This window comes from Aquarana catesbeiana, linkage group LG01, assembly GCF_042186555.1.
Source record: "Aquarana catesbeiana isolate 2022-GZ linkage group LG01, ASM4218655v1, whole genome shotgun sequence".
Lineage (NCBI taxonomy): Eukaryota > Metazoa > Chordata > Amphibia > Anura > Ranidae > Aquarana > Aquarana catesbeiana.
Window position 1 is genome coordinate 930,338,538 of NC_133324.1, and position 18,517 is coordinate 930,357,054.

Sequence of the window (18,517 nt, forward strand, 5' to 3'; positions counted from 1 at the left end):
AAGGAAATTCCAATACCTATAATTTAATATTTTGGATTTTCAAATTTCCAAATTTTTGAATTTTCAAATTTCCTAATTTCGAATTTCCGAAATATTCAAATTTCCGAAATTTCGAAATTCCGAACAATCGCGTTTTTCTGGGACTATAAAAGAATGTTTCATTGGCTGCTGTAGATTATCACACATATTGCACAGGAAGGTTTAAGGGACTCTTTAAAAGCACATTACGGGGCTTAGCATGTTTAATTCCATATGAAAGTTAAGGGCTGTGTAAATGCTGAGCCCTTATCTGACGGGATCCCATATCACCTTCTTAAGCTGCGTACACTCTGTCCGAAAACTGGACCGGCCAACTTTCGGTCAGAGTGTGCAGCAGTCTGTCTGATAGAAACTGATCTAAAGGCCGGCTTCTGTCAAAAGGAAATGCTGAAAAGCCAGTATCTGATCAGTGCTCGCAGCCAATGACTGTGGGTGCTGATCAGTATATTGTGGCTGGGGGGTACAATAGCACAGTGGGGCAGACCCCCACTGTGTTGGTATAGCAATCTACCTTTTTTTTTTACCCGCTGGGTTGCACAAAACTTGCAGTGTGTACCCAGTGATAGGGAAAGTACTGCCCTAGACACACAAACTAAACAATGATCTGTGGTGACATTTCCCATAACAACCAGCCCATCTCAGCCCAACTGTTTTCAGATACGGGGCTTAGAAGTTACACAGCCCCTGGCTCTGTGTTTTAAAATGAAGAAGAACTCTGCTAAGAGCTATTCCTAGCCAGAAATGGGGCCCCAGTAGAGAGCAGAAAATGATCAGCCCTCCAGGCTCCAACCCTAACCAAATATCCCTTGGCAATACTACCCTTTGGGGCACATTCACAGCACGGCATTAACACACGGGCGCTGGTTACGCTGGGGCGCCATTCACTGTGAATTGAAACCGCTTTCACAATGCACCTGCACTGCAACACAAAAAAAAACAAAAAAAACTAGAAACGCATTAGTGTGCATTGCAGTGAACTGCGGTAGCAAAAATGCAGGGTGATATAGAGGAACATCTTTGGCATAGTAGTCTTTATTGACTATACTGTACATAGGGCTGCCAATGGACGGAGGCTTCAGGATGCACTTGGCAGGGCTTTCATCAGCTGGTGTGTTCTTAACTGTATGGCTTCATTAACTTCATAGCAGCGTAATTCTGCAAGAGAAAAAACAGGAGACAATCACCGCATTGGTTTTACAAGAAGATGCAGCAAAATTCTTCACACTTGTTCTGCTTGGGATCCCTACTGATCAGGTGTGCTAATAGGACAGTCGAGCAGCAGCACAGAGACTACAATATCTTATAATTGCTTGACCTTCTTCAAAAATCTTTTCAATAGGCTTCCAAGGCTGGTCCAAGCTAGATTGTGGTTGCCAATAGTGACATGCAAAGGGTTCACAAGTGGACCGTTGTGACCAAAGCAAGCCTAGTGGCGCTAACCAGTGCTGGCAGCCTTGACTCTGCTTTAACAGCTAATAGTTGGTTCTGAGAGGGGACGCATCTATCAGCAGGGTTGTTAGGAAGTGGGGAGAGTTGAGGTTTACTTTTTGTGTCTCTAATGCCGTGTACACACGGGCGGACTTTTCGACCAGACTGGTCCGAGGGACCGAATCCGGCGGACAATCAGACCGTGTGTGGGCTCCATCGGACCTACAGCTGACTTTTTCGGTCAAAAATCTGATGGACTTTAGATTTGGAACATGTTTCAAATTTGTCCGACGGACTCGAGTCCAGTCGAAAAATCCGCTCGTCTGTATGCTAGTCCGATGGACGAAAACCCACGCTAGGGCAGATATTGGCTACTGGCTATCAACTTCCTTATTTTAGTCTGGTCATACATCATCACGTACAAATCCGTCGGACTTTGGTGTGATCGTGTGCAGGCAAGTCCGTTCGTTCAAAAGTCCGTTGGAAGTCCGTCGAAAGTCCATCGGAAAGTCCGCCCGTGTGTACGTGGCATAATACTGGAAAACTGTCCAGGCACAGAAAAGATACCTGTCTGGCCTCTTTAAAGAGACCCTACCTGACGTTCCCCCACAAGAGAAGAGCTATAATACTCACCTCTTACACTGTGGTCCCCTTCTCCATACCTAGAAGCTAGAGATCAGAGGAAAGAGCCACAGCAAGGTGTCCAAGACACAAGCACACTCCAAAAGTATTGGATGCCAAGTTGTCTTATGAAGGTTGCAGTGTCAGAACAGAAACAAAGGAAAGGCCACCAGAGAGGTGGGTATTAGGCTCTTCTCTTGCAGAGAACTTCAGGTACATATTTATTAGAGACTGACAGGGTCTCTTTAAAGACTGCTGTAGTCTTAACATTTTTTATGCCGATGCATATGTGATCTATTTGTCATTGTTGACCCCCATCCCTCTAAAAATGCTAATTGCCTGGTTATCACAATAATTTAATGGTTTTGGTTGGCTGGCCGGGAACATGTTTCCAGATAAGGAGTTTCATGTATTGAAAGCTTCTAGAGCTAAGATCTTGTAAAATGTTGTATTCAATGGTATATGGCTTCCGGTGCAGAATGGTGAATATGATGCTATCAGGTATTAGGTTAGGGGTTAGGTGAGTTCAAAGGTTATGACTTAGGGGTGGACAAGCTATGTGTTAGGATTAAGAGCATAGCAAATGGCTTAGTCAAAATGTCAAAAGTCAAAATGTTTTTTTTTTTTTAAGTTTAAGTTTTTTTTTTTTTTTAAGTGTACATTAGTTTGCATATGTATTTCCATGTTTTGAGCGCTGCACAATAATTTTACTTTGTATCAATACAAGGCTTTGTTCACATGGGGTCTATGAGTCCATGGCCAGTTTAGGAGCCATGTTTACACACAAGGCGATGCACAGGTGTTCCATGCATCCCCAAGCAGGCAGTCCCATTGCTGTCACCTGGGACGCAGTACCTGCATGGACAAAGCCCCTGTTGCCAATGTAGCATCCAATGTCACATGTGGAGCAGCGGCGGTGTCCCAACTGACAACAATGTGACTGTCTGCACAGGGATGCACGGGTTACCTATGCATCGCTGTGTGGGTGAACACGGTCCTCACATGGGGCACGTATAATTACATTCCATGTGAATGAGGCCTAACTGTATTACTGTGTAAATGAGTGACAATCACACAGCAAGCGATTAACATTTTACAAGCAACGTCCAGTTTCAAAGCTCCATCTTTTGAGCAAAAAGGTAATGGGTTCACACTACAGACACAATACAGTATTATCATATACTGCGCGACACATAGGACACAGCTTTGTATGTAATACAACAAAGAGAGAGAAAAAGAGCATGAAGGGAGAAAGGAAGAAAGCAGAGTAGAGGAAAGAGAGAACAGGGAAAAGAGGAGAGGAGGAAAAGGAGAGATGGAAGAGGAGAGCAGAGAAGAGATGGAAGAGGAGAGAAGAGATGGAAAAGGAGAGAAGAGAAGAGATGGAAAAGGAGATGAGAGAATAAATGGAAGGGGAGAGAAGAGATAGAAGAGGAGAGGAGAGGAGAGATGGAAGAGGAGAGGAGAGAAGAAATGGAAGAGGAGAGGAGAAAAGAGATGGAAGAGGAGAGGAGAGAAGAGATGGAAGAGGAGAGAAGAGATGGAAGAGGAAAGGAGAGGAGAGATGGAAAAGGAGAGGAGAGAAGAGATGAAAGAGTAGAACAGAGAAGAGATGGAAGAGGAGAGAAGAGATGGAAGAGGAAAGGAAAGGAGAGATGGCAAAGGAGAGGAGAGAAGAGATGAAAGAGGAGAACAGAGAAGAGATGGAAGAGGAGAGATGGAATAGGAGAGAGGAGATGGAAGAGGAGAGAAGAGAAGGAATAGGAGAGGAGAAATGGAAGAGGAGAGGAAAGGAGAGATGGAAGATGTGAGGAGAGATGGAAGAGGAGAGGAGAGAAGAGATGGAAAAGGAGAGGAGAGAAGAGATGGAAAAGGAGTGGAGAGAAGAGATGGAAAAGGAAAGGAGAGAAGAGATGGAAGAGGAGAGGGGAAAAAAGGAAAGAAGAGGAGTGGTGAGGGAAGAAGACAGGCGAAGGAATACCATAGTACGGTGAAGGGGTGGAGGAAAGAAGGAAAACGGAGAGGAGAGAGAAAAGAAAAATTTAAAGAGAAGAGATGGAAGAAGAGGCAGAAGTAAAGGCAAGAAAAGGAGTAGAGAAGGGAGAGATAATGAACAGAGAGGAGATTCAAGGGAAAGGACAGGGGACAGGTAAGAGGAGGGGAGAGAGAACAAAAGAAGAAAAAATGGAAGAAGTAAGGAGGGGTGGGGGGCAAAAAGGAGATGGAAAAAGAATGGGGGAGGGGATATAGTAGAAGGGGGGAAAGGGGGAGAGGGGACGAGGTTGTGAGTAAAAGAGCAGGGAAGACATGATAGAGAAAAATGAGAAGAGAGGAGGTGGAAGAGGATGGAAAGGTAGGGGAGAAGAGGAAAATCTTACCGGGAAAGAGTAGAGGAATACTCCCAAAAAGAGGAGTACTAAAACAGTGATGAGGATAACCAGAAGGAGGCACTTGTATTTTCTCCAGAGGACGTACTTCAGTGTCTTGTAGGGAGATGTAAACCACAAGAATGATGTCTCTGGACGCCTAGGAACCAAACATACTTAGGTTAGCTTCTAGAAGGTCCATACATTGATATACATCCTAGTGTACACAGAGCAGGGGGTTATTTCTAGGTTTATTCCCCTGCTACGATTATAGCCTCCTCTTTAAAAAAAAAAAAAAAAATGTGCTAAAGCACTTAATGGTAAGTACATCTATACTTTTCGTTTTCCCTGAGTCCCTCTGCAAAATCTCACTAATACCTACTGATCCAGCCAGTGAAGTCCACCTCATGCAGCTTCCTGTGATGGGGTGACTACTCTGCTGTATTGCTACTGAATTCAGAGCAGCATTGTCGCTCTCATGTAGACTGTACCTTTTTGTACTACAATGGAATGAGATGTTGCAGGGGGAGAGTGCCAAATCTGGTGTATCTCTGCATAGAAATCAGCTTCCAGTTTTTTGTTTTTTTTTCAAATCTTAATTGAACAAGCTGAAATTAGAAGCCGATTGGCTCCCATGCACAGCTGCACCACATTTTGCACTCTCCAGTTTTACTAAAGGCCCCTTTCATGCTGACGGACCAATCGGGTCCCCCTTTCAGTTTTTCAGGGGGACCTGATCGAAACATCCATAGCTCTCTATGGAGCAGCGGAGGAATAGAAATCTGTTTCCCATCCGTCCAGTGGATCAGATTGGATGACAGTCAGATGGAAATGGACAAGACCTTAGTTTTCATCTGACCGCCCCATAGAGAAGAGCGGGCTGCGTCTGTGTCTGTGCTGCATAGCGGAGCAGACAGGGACCTGTCATCTGCCTGGTCAGTAGGAATCAGCGGAGAGATCCCTCGCTGAGCAGGCGGATCTGCTTGGCAGAGTCTGCCCCATCTTGCAATGGGCCTAAGAGTCACCCCAATCAAACAAGAGGCCAGTGAAGCCATGAAGCCAATCTTGCACTCTTGTTGCAGGTCTGAGGAACTCAAGCCTAAACCATTTTCTTGCTTTTGGTTAGGGGAAGGGTTAGAACCTCTGTTAGGTTTTTATTAATATAGCCTTTGGGAGATTTTCCCTCACTTTTTGTTCAGAGGACAGTGAAAGGAAATTCCACTGCTGTCACCAGCATAGGAAGTCAGGAGGAATCACTATGGGAGACACAGCAGCAAAAGGATCAAACCCTTCAGCACTCTATCAGAAAAAGTTTTGGCTAGGCTTTCACTTTAAATAGTTAAGCACAGATATGGATGACATTCCTTGTGAATGTACCTTCATAAAGTCAGCAATTTCACGACAGAACGGTTTGTTAGTTACTAAACACCTTCTCACACTGGGCACAGTCACTAAAATATGTCAGAATTCAATAACAAATAAAATAAAACATAAAAAAAAATAAGTCATCTTCTAAAAATCAAATGTAAAAAGTATTAAATGGCACATTATTCCACTTTTTAGAAATGTGACCAGTGAAAGATTAACTTATGAAAAGTCTTTCAAGTCAAATATATCTATTTCACATAAGATGGGTCACATTCTAATCCTTTGAATGTTATAATTTTAAAGAAAACGAAATGGTGGCTCCTAGTGGGCAGAGAAAACTTACTTAGGGTCTTCCAATTTAGGATTCATATTTGGTTCTTCACGTCCCATACCGGCCGGCCGTTCGTCGTGTTCTTGCTCATTGACAATCTCTAATGTTAACTCTATCTTCCCCTGTAAGAGGCAGAAAGGACAAATAAATATCATATCATGTGTAATATAGCAGTACTGGACTGAAACCACATCTCCAATAATAATAATAAAATAGTATTGTGACGGGAGTCACTTTGGGCGGGGGGCTTGTGTCAAACAACTTTATGGGTGCCAATACTGTACATTGAATCAAACATATACAAAATAAGTAAAATAATGTTTTATTATTATTTGCTGAACCACATAAAATACTCAGAAGTATAAAGTGATACAAATTGAAATGAACACAGGCAGGTATATACACCCCATATATCTACTAATCATCCACTGGAAGGTAACAATATCCTTATAGTGCTGGACAATATATTCTATTCGTTTAACAGTAGTTGATAAACGCAGTAAGATGGAGATAGTATTCAACACTTTTCTAAGATCCCAGCCTGCTTCATCAGGAAGTATAGGAGAAAAAACCTGTGCATCCAATAACTAATCATGAGGGGTCCAAATGTGTATCCAGGGGAAGATCATGGGGGATAAAAAGAGGGGTATAAATGTATATCTGGGGGGAGATCACAGGGATAAAACGAGACATCTGAATGTATATCCAGGGACGGATCACAGGGATAAAAAGAGGGGCCCAAATATGTATCCAGGGAGAGATCACAGAGATAAAAAGATGGGTTCATCTGTGTATCCAGAGACAGATCACAGGGATGAAAAGAGGAATTAGTGCATGTCTAGGGGGAGATTACAGGGGATAAAAAGAGGGGTATGAGTGTGTATACAGGGACGGATCATAGGGGATAAAAAGAGGGGTCCAAATATGTATCCAGGGAGAGATCACAGGGATAAAAAGAGGGGTCCAAATATGTATCCAGGGAGAGATCACAGGGATAAAAAGAGGGGCCAAAATATTTATCCAGGGAGAGATCACAGGGATAAAATGAAGGGTCTAAATATGTATCCAGGGAGAGAGAGATCACAGGGGATAAAAAGAGGGGTCCAAATATGTATCCAGGGAGAGATCACAGGAATAAAAAGAGGGGTCCAAATATGTATCCAGGGAGAGATCACAGGGATAAAAAGAGAGGCCCAAATATGTATACAGAGACAGATCACAGGGATGAAAAGAGGAATTAGTGCATGTCCAGGGGGAGATAACAGGGGATAAAAAGAGGGGTATGGATGTGTATCCAGGGACGGATCATAGGGGATAAAAAGAGGGGTCCAAATGTGTATCCAGGGAGGGATCACATGGGATAAAAAGAGGGGTCCAAATGTATAGCCAGGGAGGGATCACAGAGAAAAAAAGGGGCTCAAATGTGTATCCAGGAAGAGATCACGGGTATAAAAAGAGGGACTCAAACATGTATCCAGGGAGAGATCACAGGGGATAAAAAGAGGGGCTCAAATATGTATCCAGGGAGAGATCACAGGGATAAAATGAGGGGCCCAAATATGTATTCAGGGAGAGATCACAGGGGATGAAAAGAGGGGCCAAAATATGTATCCAGGGAGAGATCACAGGGGATGAAAAGAGGGGCCCAAATATGTATCCAGGGAGAGAGAGATCACAGGGATAAAAAGAGGGCTCCAAATATGTATCCAGGGAGAGATCACAGGAATGAAAAGAGGAGTTAGTGCATGTCCAGGGGGAGATAACAGGGGATAAAAAGAGGGGTATGGATGTGTATCCAGGGATGGATCATAGGGGATAAAAAGAGGGGCCCGAATGTGTATCCAGGGAGGGATCACAGGGGATCAAGAGGGGTCCAAATGTATAGCCAGGGAGATATCACAGGGAAAAAAGAGGGTCTCAAAAGTGTATCCAGGGACAGATCACAGGGGATAAAAAGAGGGGTCCAAATGTATAACCAGGGACTGATTACAGAGAAAAAAGAGGGGACCAAATGTGTATCCAGGGACAGATTACGAGGGATAAAAAGAGGGGACCAAATGTGTATCCAGGGACAGATTACGAGGGATAAAAAGAGGGGTCCAAGGATAACGAAACTCAAAAAATGTCCTCAGGTACCTATACTTCATGTGGTTATCAGGGCACAGCAGCTTCTCATAAAGAACAATCATCACCAGATAGAGTACAAACTCAGTCTAGTGGTACTTCTAGACAGTCCTTAATTGGGTACATATAGAGGGGTCAATAGATGAGTCTAATTGGAGAATCCCCAGTATATAGGAGGGGCAAACTCCATGTGAGAGCTCAAGGTAGATTTCTAGCTGCAGTTTACAGAGGGCTGACGATCTCCCTGCCTCCATGTGACAGTGCTAGGCCAATCAATAAGCACCAGCATTGTCACATGGGGTGAGTCACATGCTTCGCTATTCCTGCCGCGCGTCCAAGGAAGCTGTGAACAGGAAGAGGGCACTTAGGAATCATGTCACCAGCCTGAAGAAACCTATAAAATGTAAGTATAAGAAAAAATACATATCAATAAATACACAAGGGGTTAGAAAAGGGGACAATTTTGGGACTGAGAAAAAAAATGCGAGAGTTGTACTTTATCCTTTTGCAAAGTTTTTAAATAAAGTTCAAATTCCTGGAGTAATCAGTAATGATCCTTACTGCAAGAATCTTTGTGCCATTCTCCTGGCCCACACAAGGCCACCAACCCTTCACTGTCTTCTGCTCAAACAGCGACACCAAGCGATCTGCACCATTTGACTCGTCCAGTAGGTTCAGGCTGCACTTTTCTGCTGTCTTGGCTGGTCTCGGCATCCGGTTTAGATCTAGCTGCAGGGAACCTAAAAAAAAACAAAAAAAATAAAACGATCTGTTTATAATCAGCCAACGAGGCTCCGATGCTGTCATTTCCTCCTAAATTGTCTTTCTTAGATTGAAGTACATGTGTTTATGTTGTGTGATTTTTGACATAGACCCTCAATACAGCTTCCTGTTTACTATGAAGGATCTTCAGTCCCCGGTAATGTTGGGCCTGGCATGCGCAGATGTGCTCAAGGGCTCTGCCTGGCATTTGGGTCCTGGCAGAGCCCTGCGACACATCTGTGCAAGTGCAGGGTTTTCGGCCACATGCAAACCTCCCAACTGTGCCTGATTTCGAGGGATTGTCCCTGATTTGGAGCAATGTCCCTCTGTCCCTCTTTCCTCCTCATTTGTCCCTCATTTTGGTCTGATCTATATAGTTGTATATAAAATGCACTTTTCTTTCTCGAACATCACGGGACACAGAGCCACAGTAATTACTGATGGGTTATATAGGTATCACTGGTGATTGGACACTGGCACACCCTATCAGGAAGTTCAACCCCCTATATAATCCCTCCCCCTTGCAGGGATACCTCAGTTTTTACGCCAGTGTCTTAGGTGATGGACGTGTAAAGATGTCCTGTGCTGAGCTCCAAAGGGAATATCCTAAGATCCTATACTGGGGCAAGCCAGGCGAACGGGATCCATTCAAAGTGTCTTTTCATGACCGAATTGAATGGTACCCGGGCCTCGTGTCCGAAGAAACGAGGTTTTACCTGTAATGCTTCTCTTTTTAGAGAGCTGGACCCCGCAGATCAGAAAATGGCTTTAAACTTCCTAATTTCTGGCGAGGTGCTTTACGGTCCCAGAACTGTTGGATCCCCCTACTGATGGGGGCCCCAGTCTCTGACGGTTTTTTCAAACGGAGCCCACCGTGAGAGGTGAAGATTGGGTCTGTGTAAACAGCACCCTGCGGCTGGATAAGGTAAGAGGAGATTCCACAGAATTTTTGAGTTCTAGTGGCTTTTCTCCTTTAAGGTAAATGCATGCTATGCCTATTGTGACCACCGGGGGCTGCCAAGAGCACAAACCTACACATGCTGACTGACTGTCTCAGGTGTTCAGTGCTGATTATGTCCCAGCATCTCAAAGCAGGCTGCAAGCAGGTAAGGTGGAAAGGGGGATTTCTCATGTTTGAATGTTCCCCCCCAGGCTAGAGAGGGGCCACAGGGGTCTAGAAAGTGGTTATACCACCCGGGCTCTGCGGCCTAATGGCCACCATCTCTGAAGATAGCCATTCAGGCAGATCTTGTTATCAGCCTCCCTCCTCCCCCCCCCCCCCCATCCCCAGCCTTTCTCCAGAAGCATGACAGGAGAGTCGGCAGTGCGGGAAGCGCTAGTTTTTTTCAAAACTCGAGGGGGGGGGGGGGCGGTAGAGGAGGGGGCGGGACGTCAGCACAGAGTGTTTAGACTCCCACTCAGGCCAGCTGCAGGCTATTAAAGGCACTCTGTACAGGTGCACACAGCCTTCTGAGAGACACAGAGCTGACGGTCGCATGTAAGGTGGGACACAGGCATTCTCCTAGGCAGCATTTACTGAAGTAACACCAGACTGAGCATTGGGTAGCAAGGCTTTTAGCCAGACTACATCGCTCAGCGGGCAGTGTTCATTTGTATACCTCACACCTTGTTGCTTTGCACTATGGGTAGAAGAGGTTCAAGCACCCCAGGAACCAGAGACACTAGGGGATCTCGATCAGGTTCTGAGGGCCCCCTGTCGGCAGCATCCTCCCCCCCTAAAGATGGGCCAGGGACGGCTAGCCAGGGAGAGCCATCGGGGTCAGGGGCTACACCTGCTTCTGGCACTTCAGCCCCTGTATATATTACACAAGAGGTTTTTTCCTCAACCATTAATGGTCTAGAGGAAAGATTAATGGCCGTGATTACGTCTTCACTCAGTGGAAGAAAACGCACTAGGCTTTCCTCTGTTCCCCAAGACCCTCAGACAGAGGAGCTCTGGGATAAAGGAGATGAATCCCTTTCAGAGGATCGGGATGGGATGGATGATTCCTCTTCGGAGGATTCAGGTGGAGAGGGACCCTCTGCGACTTCCCAAGAGGAGAAAGTCTTAGTGCAGATCCTCACTGGATTGGTCCGCTCCACATTTAAGTTGCCCATACCTGAAACTGCTAAAGAATCCTCTTCTGCTTTGGGGTCACTGAAACCTTTCCAAGCAGCACATGCTTTTCCTGTTCATACTTTACTTGAAAAGCTTATTTATTCTGAGTGGGATCACCCAGACAAACGTTTTTTTCCGCCGGGAAAGTTTTCAACACTTTATCCGATGGAAGAAAAGTTTATTAAAATGTGGGGAATACCGGCTATTGATGCCGCCATTTCCTCCGTAAATAATAGCCTGACTTGTCCTGTAGACAATGCTCAGATGCTCAGGGATCCTGTAGATAAAAGGATGGAATCCCTATTGAAGGATGTTTTCTCCTTAGCAGGATCAGTGGCCCAACCTGCAGTAGCAGCGATTGGAGTCTGTCAATACTTAAGAGACCATGTTAAGCAGGTCATCAAAGTATTACCTGAACAGCAGGCCCAGGGGTTTGCTAACCTTCCAGCGGCCTTATGCTTTGTGGTTGACGCCATTAGAGATTCTATCGTGCAAACCTCCCGTCTTTCACTGGGGTTGGTGCATATACGTAGAATCCTATGGTTGAAAAATTGGTCAGCCGAAGCACCATGTAAGAAGCTACTGGCTGGGTTTCCATTTCGTGGTGCAAGGTTGTTTGAAGAGGACTTGGATAACTATATCAAGAGAATCTCTTGTGGGAAAAGCACTCTCTTACCTGTCAAGAAGAAGAGTAAGCGTCCCTCTTTCAAACGGACTCTTTCCCCAGCGCCGGGGGCTTCAGCCTCCAGGCAGTCTCGACGGCCGCCTCCATTGGGGTCCAGAGACAAGAGTCAACCCCAGGGACAAAAGAAGTCCTGGGGAAAGAAGCCTACTAGGCAAAACACTAAGACCTCTGCATGAGGGGGCGCCCCCGCTCACTCGAGTGGGGGGAAGACTGCGACAGTTCTCAGAGCTCTGGCACGAGGACTTCCAGGACAGATGGGTAGTCTCCACGGTAACCTTAGGGTACAAGCTGGAGTTTCAGGAATTCCCTTCTCCTCGGTTCCTCAGATCAAATGTTCCCAGAGACCCAGAGAAGAAGCAGTCTCTCCTTCTAGCGTTAGAGCGACTTTTGTCGCAGGAGGTCATTATGATAGTTCCCGCAAAGGACCAGGGATTGGGCTTCTATTCCAACCTTTTTACGGTCCAAAAGCCAAATGGGGATGTCAGGCCCATTTTGGACTTAAGGGATCTGAACCGATTCCTAAGGATTTAATCCTTCCGCATGGAATCAATTCGAACAGTAGTTCCCACCCTGCAGGGAGGAGAATTTCTGGCATCAATAGACATCAGAGATGCATATCTGCATGTGCCCATTTTTCCTGCTCATCAGAAGTTTCTGCGCTTCGAGGTAGGAGGGCGCCATTTCCAGTTTGTGGCTCTGCCTTTTGGGATAGCCACTGCACCTCGAGTGTTCACAAAGATCTTGGCTCCTCCTCTGGCCAGATTAAGGGCTCAGGGTATAGCTGTCATAGCATACCTAGACGACCTGCTCTTTATAGACCGGTCGGTAGCCTCTTTGAATGGAAACTTGAGGACCACGGTCAGGTATCTAGAACACCTGGGTTGGATCCTCAACTTAGAAAAGTCTTTCCTAAAACCAGTAAGAAGACTGGAGTATTTAGGTCTGATTATAGATACAAGCCAGGAGAAAATATTTCTACCCCAGGCAAAGATCACTGCTTTGAGAGAGCTGATTCTGACAGTAAGGACCAAGAAGGGTCCCTTAGTCCGCCTTTGTATGAGGCTACTAGGGAAGATGGTGTCTTCATTCGAAGCAGTTCCCTATTCTCAGTTTCACTCAAGAATGCTGCAACACAGTATTCTGAGACCTGGAACAAGAAGGTTCAGGCATTAGACTTTCCGATGCACCTGTCGCATGCGGTGCGTCAGAGCCTCAATTGGTGGCTCATACCCGAAAACCTGCAGAAGGGGAAATCCTTTCTACCGGTTACCTGGACGGTGGTAACAACAGATGCCAGTCTGTCAGGTTGGGGAGCAGTTCTGGAACAGGCTGCGGTCCAAGGGGTATGGTCCAAGACAGAGAGGACCTTACCCATCAACATTCTGGAGATCCGGGCGATACATCTAGCTCTAAAAGCCTGGACTATCAGGCTACAGGGTTGTCCGGTCAGGATCCAGTCCGACAATGCCACAGCAGTGGCTTATGTCAACCATCAGGGAGGCACCCGGAGCCGAGCTGCTCAAAAAGAGGTGAACCAGATCTTAGTCTGGGCAGAGATGCATGTGCCATGCATATCGGCAGTTTTCATCCCGGGAATAGAGAATTGGCAGGCGGACTATCTAAGTCGCCAGCAGTTACTTCCAGGGGAATGGTCTCTGCATCCCGACGTCTTTTGGGCCATATGCCAAAGATGGGGGGTTCCAGATGTAGATCTCTTTGCATCCCGATTCAACAAAAAGATAGACAGATTTGTGGCAAGGACAAAAGATCCTCTTGCATGCGGGACGGATGCGTTGGTGATTCCGTGGCATCGGTTCTCACTGATTTACGCATTCCCGCCTATTCTGCTACTACCACGACTCCTTCGCAGGATCAGGCAGGAAAGGAAGTCGGTACTTCTGGTGGCCCCCGCTTGGCCCAGAAGGATTTGGTATGCAGAAATAGTAAGGATGACGGTGGGTTCCCCGTGGACCCTACCGGTACACCCAGACCTGTTATCTCAGGGTCCAGTGTTCCATCCTGCCTTACAAACACTAAATTTGACGGTTTGGCTATTGAGACCCACGTTCTGAAGAGTCGTGGGCTCTCAGGTCCTTTCATATCTACCTTGATTAATGCAAGGAAGCCAGCTTCCAGGATGATTTATCATAGAGTCTGGAAGGCTTATATAACCTGGTGTGAATCCAGAGGTTGGCATCCCAGGAAATATGTCATAGGTAGAATCCTTGATTTTCTACAGATGGGATTAGAGATGAAGCTGGCCTTGAGTACCATCAAGGGCCAGGTTTCTGCTTTATCAGTATTATTTCAGCGGCCACTTGCTTCGCATTCTTTGGTCCGAAACTTTATGCAGGGGGTGATGCGTCTTAATCCTCCGGTTAAAGCGCCCCTAAACCCCTGGGACTTGAATTTGGTCCTGGCTGTGTTACAGAAACAGCCTTTTGAACCAATAAGTCAGATTCCTTTGGTCTTGTTGACAAGGAAATTAATTTTTCTGGTGGCCATCTCTTCTGCTAGAAGAGTATCAGAATTAGCAGCTCTTTCCTGTAAGGAGCCTTATTTGATTATACACAAGGATAGAGTGGTACTACGCCCTCATCCTAGTTTTTTACCGAAGGTGGTTTCTGATTTTCATTTAAACCAAGACATTGTTCTACCTTCCTTTTTTCCAGATCCCTGTTCTCCGGAAGAGAGATCTCTACATTCGTTGGATGTAGTAAGAGCAGTTAAGGCCTATCTAGGGGCAACTACTCAGATCCGCAAGACGGATGTTTTGTTTGTGCTGCCAGAGGGCCCCAATAGAGGACAGGCAGCGTCAAAAGCTACCATTTCTAAATGGATTCGACAGTTGATCATTCAAGCTTACGGTTTGAAACAGAAGATTCCTCCGTTTCAGATCAGGGCACATTCCACAAGGGCTATTGGTGCTTCTTGGGCAGTGCATCACCGGGCCTCTATGGCTCAAATCTGCAAGGCCGCAACCTGGTCTTCAGTTCATATATTCACCAGATTCTATCAGGTGGATGTGAGAAGGCATGAGGATATCGCCTTTGGGCGTAGTGTGCTGCAGGCAGCGGTACAGGGTCCTCAGGTCTGATTGCACCCTACTTGCTCGTGGTTCCCCCCCCCTCAGGTAGCATTGCTCTGGGACATCCCATCAGTAATTACTGTGGCTCTGTGTCCCGTGATGTTCGAGAAAGAAAATAGGATTTTTTAAAACAGCTTACCTGTAAAATCCTTTTCTTTCGAAGGACATCACGGGACACAGAGGTCCCGCCCCTCTTCTAATACACTATATTGCTTGGCTACAAAACTGAGGTATCCCTGCAAGGGGGAGGGATTATATAGGGGTTGAACTTCCTGATAGGGTGTGCCAGTGTCCAATCACCAGTGATACCTATATAACCCATCAGTAATTACTGTGTCCCGTGATGTCCTTCGAAAGAAAAGGATTTTACAGGTAAGCTGTTTTAAAAAAATCCTATTTTTATCTTTCAAAAAGTGTTTCCCAGTGCTAAACCTTTCATCCAATTTCTAAATTGCTGCATTTGTACATTTTAAAAGCCAATATAAAGGATTAGTAGTGGTAAAAAAAGCACTTGTGGATTTAATTAACCTTTTTTTAAGGTTAATGCTCCTTTAGGGGGGTGTGGCAGGGGACATGTCCTATGCCTACATGCATTTGCTAGTAGGTGTCCCTCATTCCCATCTCAAAATGTTGGGAGGTATGTACATTTGCAGGCACATTGAGATCTGGGACTTTCATACCTGCTCCATCTTTGCGCATGAAAAGCCATTGCATGGATGCAGATGTGCCACAGTGCTTTGCCGGGACCTGAAACCCTTGCAGCACATTTGCATACCTGAAAAAGCCGACAAACACGCATGCGCCCATCAGTCAAACTGCCTCCTGGGATGTGTGTATTGCAGTACAAAAATTTTAAAAAATAATCTAATTGTGGGAGAGGGAGGGGGAAGAGGCTGGGTGAAGGTCTGCTTTAATACTGGAGCATCATCCATAGACAAGAACTATTACAAATTCAGCCGCAACAAGTGGCGGACCGTCCATTAGGGGCGCAGGGACGCCGCCCCACTAATCCATGCGCCCAATCTACATGCACGGTGCTGAACGCATTGGACTTCAATGTGGGTTTTTTTTTTTTTAAGCACGTGATTAGATTCGGAGGCTTTAATTGGCTTCAAAGAGGGTGGGCTCAGGATGCAGAGCACTGCGCCCTGAGCCCACCCACTTGTGTGACATTAGAGAATTAATTAATTACATTAATTGTTAATGTCTTCCTGCTTCTCCTCCTGGCCAATCAGGAAGCACACATACCTCCCAATATTTTGAGATGGGAATGAAGGACACCTATCAGCAAAAGTATGCAGGCATAGGACACACCCCTTGCCACACCCCCTTAAAGGAGAATTGTACGAAAAAACAAGATTGGTTAAACACACAAGTGCTTTTATGCAGCAATTAAAAAATCAGATGAAAGGTTTAGTGCTGGAAAACACCTTTTGATAGATAAAAAGTGAATTTTATATACAACTATATAGATCAGACCAAAATTTGGGACAAATGAGGAGGAATGAGGGACAGAGGGACATTGCTCCAAATCAGGGACAGTCCCTCGAAATCAGGGACAGTTGGGAGCTATGGGAAGCGGGTCCTGAGACCTGATTGGCCGGGACTGTTAGGACTCTTCCAGGAGCTCTACCCCGGGATTCAGCAGTGTACCACCAGCTCATCCTCATCCCAGCACCTTTTTCACAGCATGAGGTAAGGCCATGGATCGCGCGGGGGTGACGGTCTCACGAGTGGATCGCCTCCTATCGAGCGGCGGGGGGTCAGGGGGGTTGATGTTATCGGGAAGCTATGTACAGTTCCCTGCTGGCTCCTCCTACCAGCCATCATCTGCCTGCATTGCATAGAGACCTATTGACACCACTGGGTCTTAAATAAAGTATGTAATGAAAACAGGAAGGCTTTATTTAAAAAATTAGCTTTTTCCATTACTTTCTATTTTGTAATAGATTTAAAGGTAACTTTTTTTTTGTTTTGGATAGTATGGCCAAAGGTTAGAACCCTTTCCAAGTTTTTACTGCTGCTTTTCTGTTTCTGCTAGAAAGATTCACCCCATTTGTTCTGGTGACTATGGTCATCAGGACAAGAAATGATGAGAGATCCAAAATGTTACATTTTATACCAGAACAGGAAGTCATAGGAAAATCTTCCAATAGGGACACCTGTTTCGGTGACACCCATCCAATAAGGTATTTCCTCTAACTTTAGAGAGCTTAAAGGAGCCATTTTCAGCAGACAGCAGCTTAAGCACCCTGTCGGCTGATGTCACAGAGCCCGTCCAGGCTCAGGAAAGATCCTGACCTTATGGTCGGGATCCGCCCACATGCCTGGACCGGCACAGCCTCTCAGCGAGCCGATGAGAGTCTGAACCGGCCACTCCCACCCCCTCCACAGCCCAGCGCTCCAGTGAGCGTGGGGGGCAGAGCAGAGAGGCGGTGACTGACAGTCACCAGCTCTCTGCTCAGGGAGCTCTAAGAAGCGAGCGATTGGCTGTGTTTGATCGTTTTGTTCTCAGCCTTATGCCCTGTACACACGGTCGGATTTTCCAACGGAAAATGTGTGATAGGACCTTGTCAGAAATTCCGACCGTGTGTGGGCTCCATCACACATTTTCCATCGGAATTTCCGACACACAAAGTTTGAGAGCAGGCTATAAAATTTTCCAACAACAAAATCCGTTGTCGGAAATTCCGATCGTGTGTACACAAATCCGACGCACAAAGTGTCACACATGCTCAGAATAAATTAAGAGACGAAAGCTATTGGCTACTGCCCCGTTTATAGTCCCGACGTACGTGTTTTACGTCACCGCGTTTAGAACAATCAGATTTTCCGACAACTTTGTGTGACCGTGTGTATGCAAGACCAGTTTGAGCCAACATCCATCGGAAAAAATCCATGGATTTTGTTGTCGGAATGCCCGATCAATGTCCGACCGTGTGTACAGGGCATTAGAGCCGGCGGGGGACAGATGCCACATGTACCTAGGTAAGTATGATATAAAGTTTAAAAAAATCCAATACTTCTCTTTTAACCACTTCCAGGCCACCCACCACGCATATACTGCGGCAGGGCGGCCCGGCTGCACGAACCGATGTACCTTTACGTTGGTCCATGCATGAGTGGGCCACTGGCCACCCGGGATCACGGTACAGAGGGGCACAACGGGGATCTGCCTATGTAAACAAGGTGGATCCCCATTCTGACAGGTGACAATACTGAGATTTGCTGTTCCTAGTGATCAGGAACAGCGATCTCTTTGTTGTCCCAGTAAGCCCATCCCCCACACAGTTAGAACACGTTGAGGGAACACAGTTAACCCTTTGATTGCCCCCTAGTGTTAACCTCTTCACTGCCAGTGTCATTTATACAGTAATCAGTGCCTTTTTTTTTTAGCACTGATCACTGTAATAATGTCACTGGTCCCCAAAAAGTGTCACTTGGGGTCAGATTTATCCGCCTCAATGTTGCAGTCTTTCTAAAAATTGCAGATCGCCGCCATTACTAGTAAAAACAATAAAAAAAAAATATAAAAGTCCATAAATCTATCCCATAGTTTGTAGACGTGATAAGTTTTGCGCAAACC

The 18,517-nt window shown here is 45.8% G+C and overlaps 1 protein-coding gene across 6 annotated transcripts in view; it reads right to left on the reverse strand.

Moving 5' to 3' along the window:
- Window positions 1–1,055: 1,055 nt before the first annotated feature.
- The window catches only part of DYSF (dysferlin), a 395,589-nt gene continuing 378,127 nt past the window's right edge, over window positions 1,056–18,517 (reverse strand). For all 6 annotated transcript variants that reach the window (XM_073611045.1, XM_073611046.1, XM_073611050.1 and 3 more), the window contains 4 exons: window positions 8,839–9,017; window positions 6,166–6,275; window positions 4,467–4,614; window positions 1,056–1,194 (listed from right to left, as the gene is read on the reverse strand). In XM_073611045.1, the coding sequence (XP_073467146.1) occupies window positions 1,156–1,194; window positions 4,467–4,614; window positions 6,166–6,275; window positions 8,839–9,017 (476 nt within the window). In that variant the 3' untranslated portion in view covers window positions 1,056–1,155. The remainder of the gene's footprint in view (window positions 1,195–4,466; window positions 4,615–6,165; window positions 6,276–8,838; window positions 9,018–18,517) is intronic.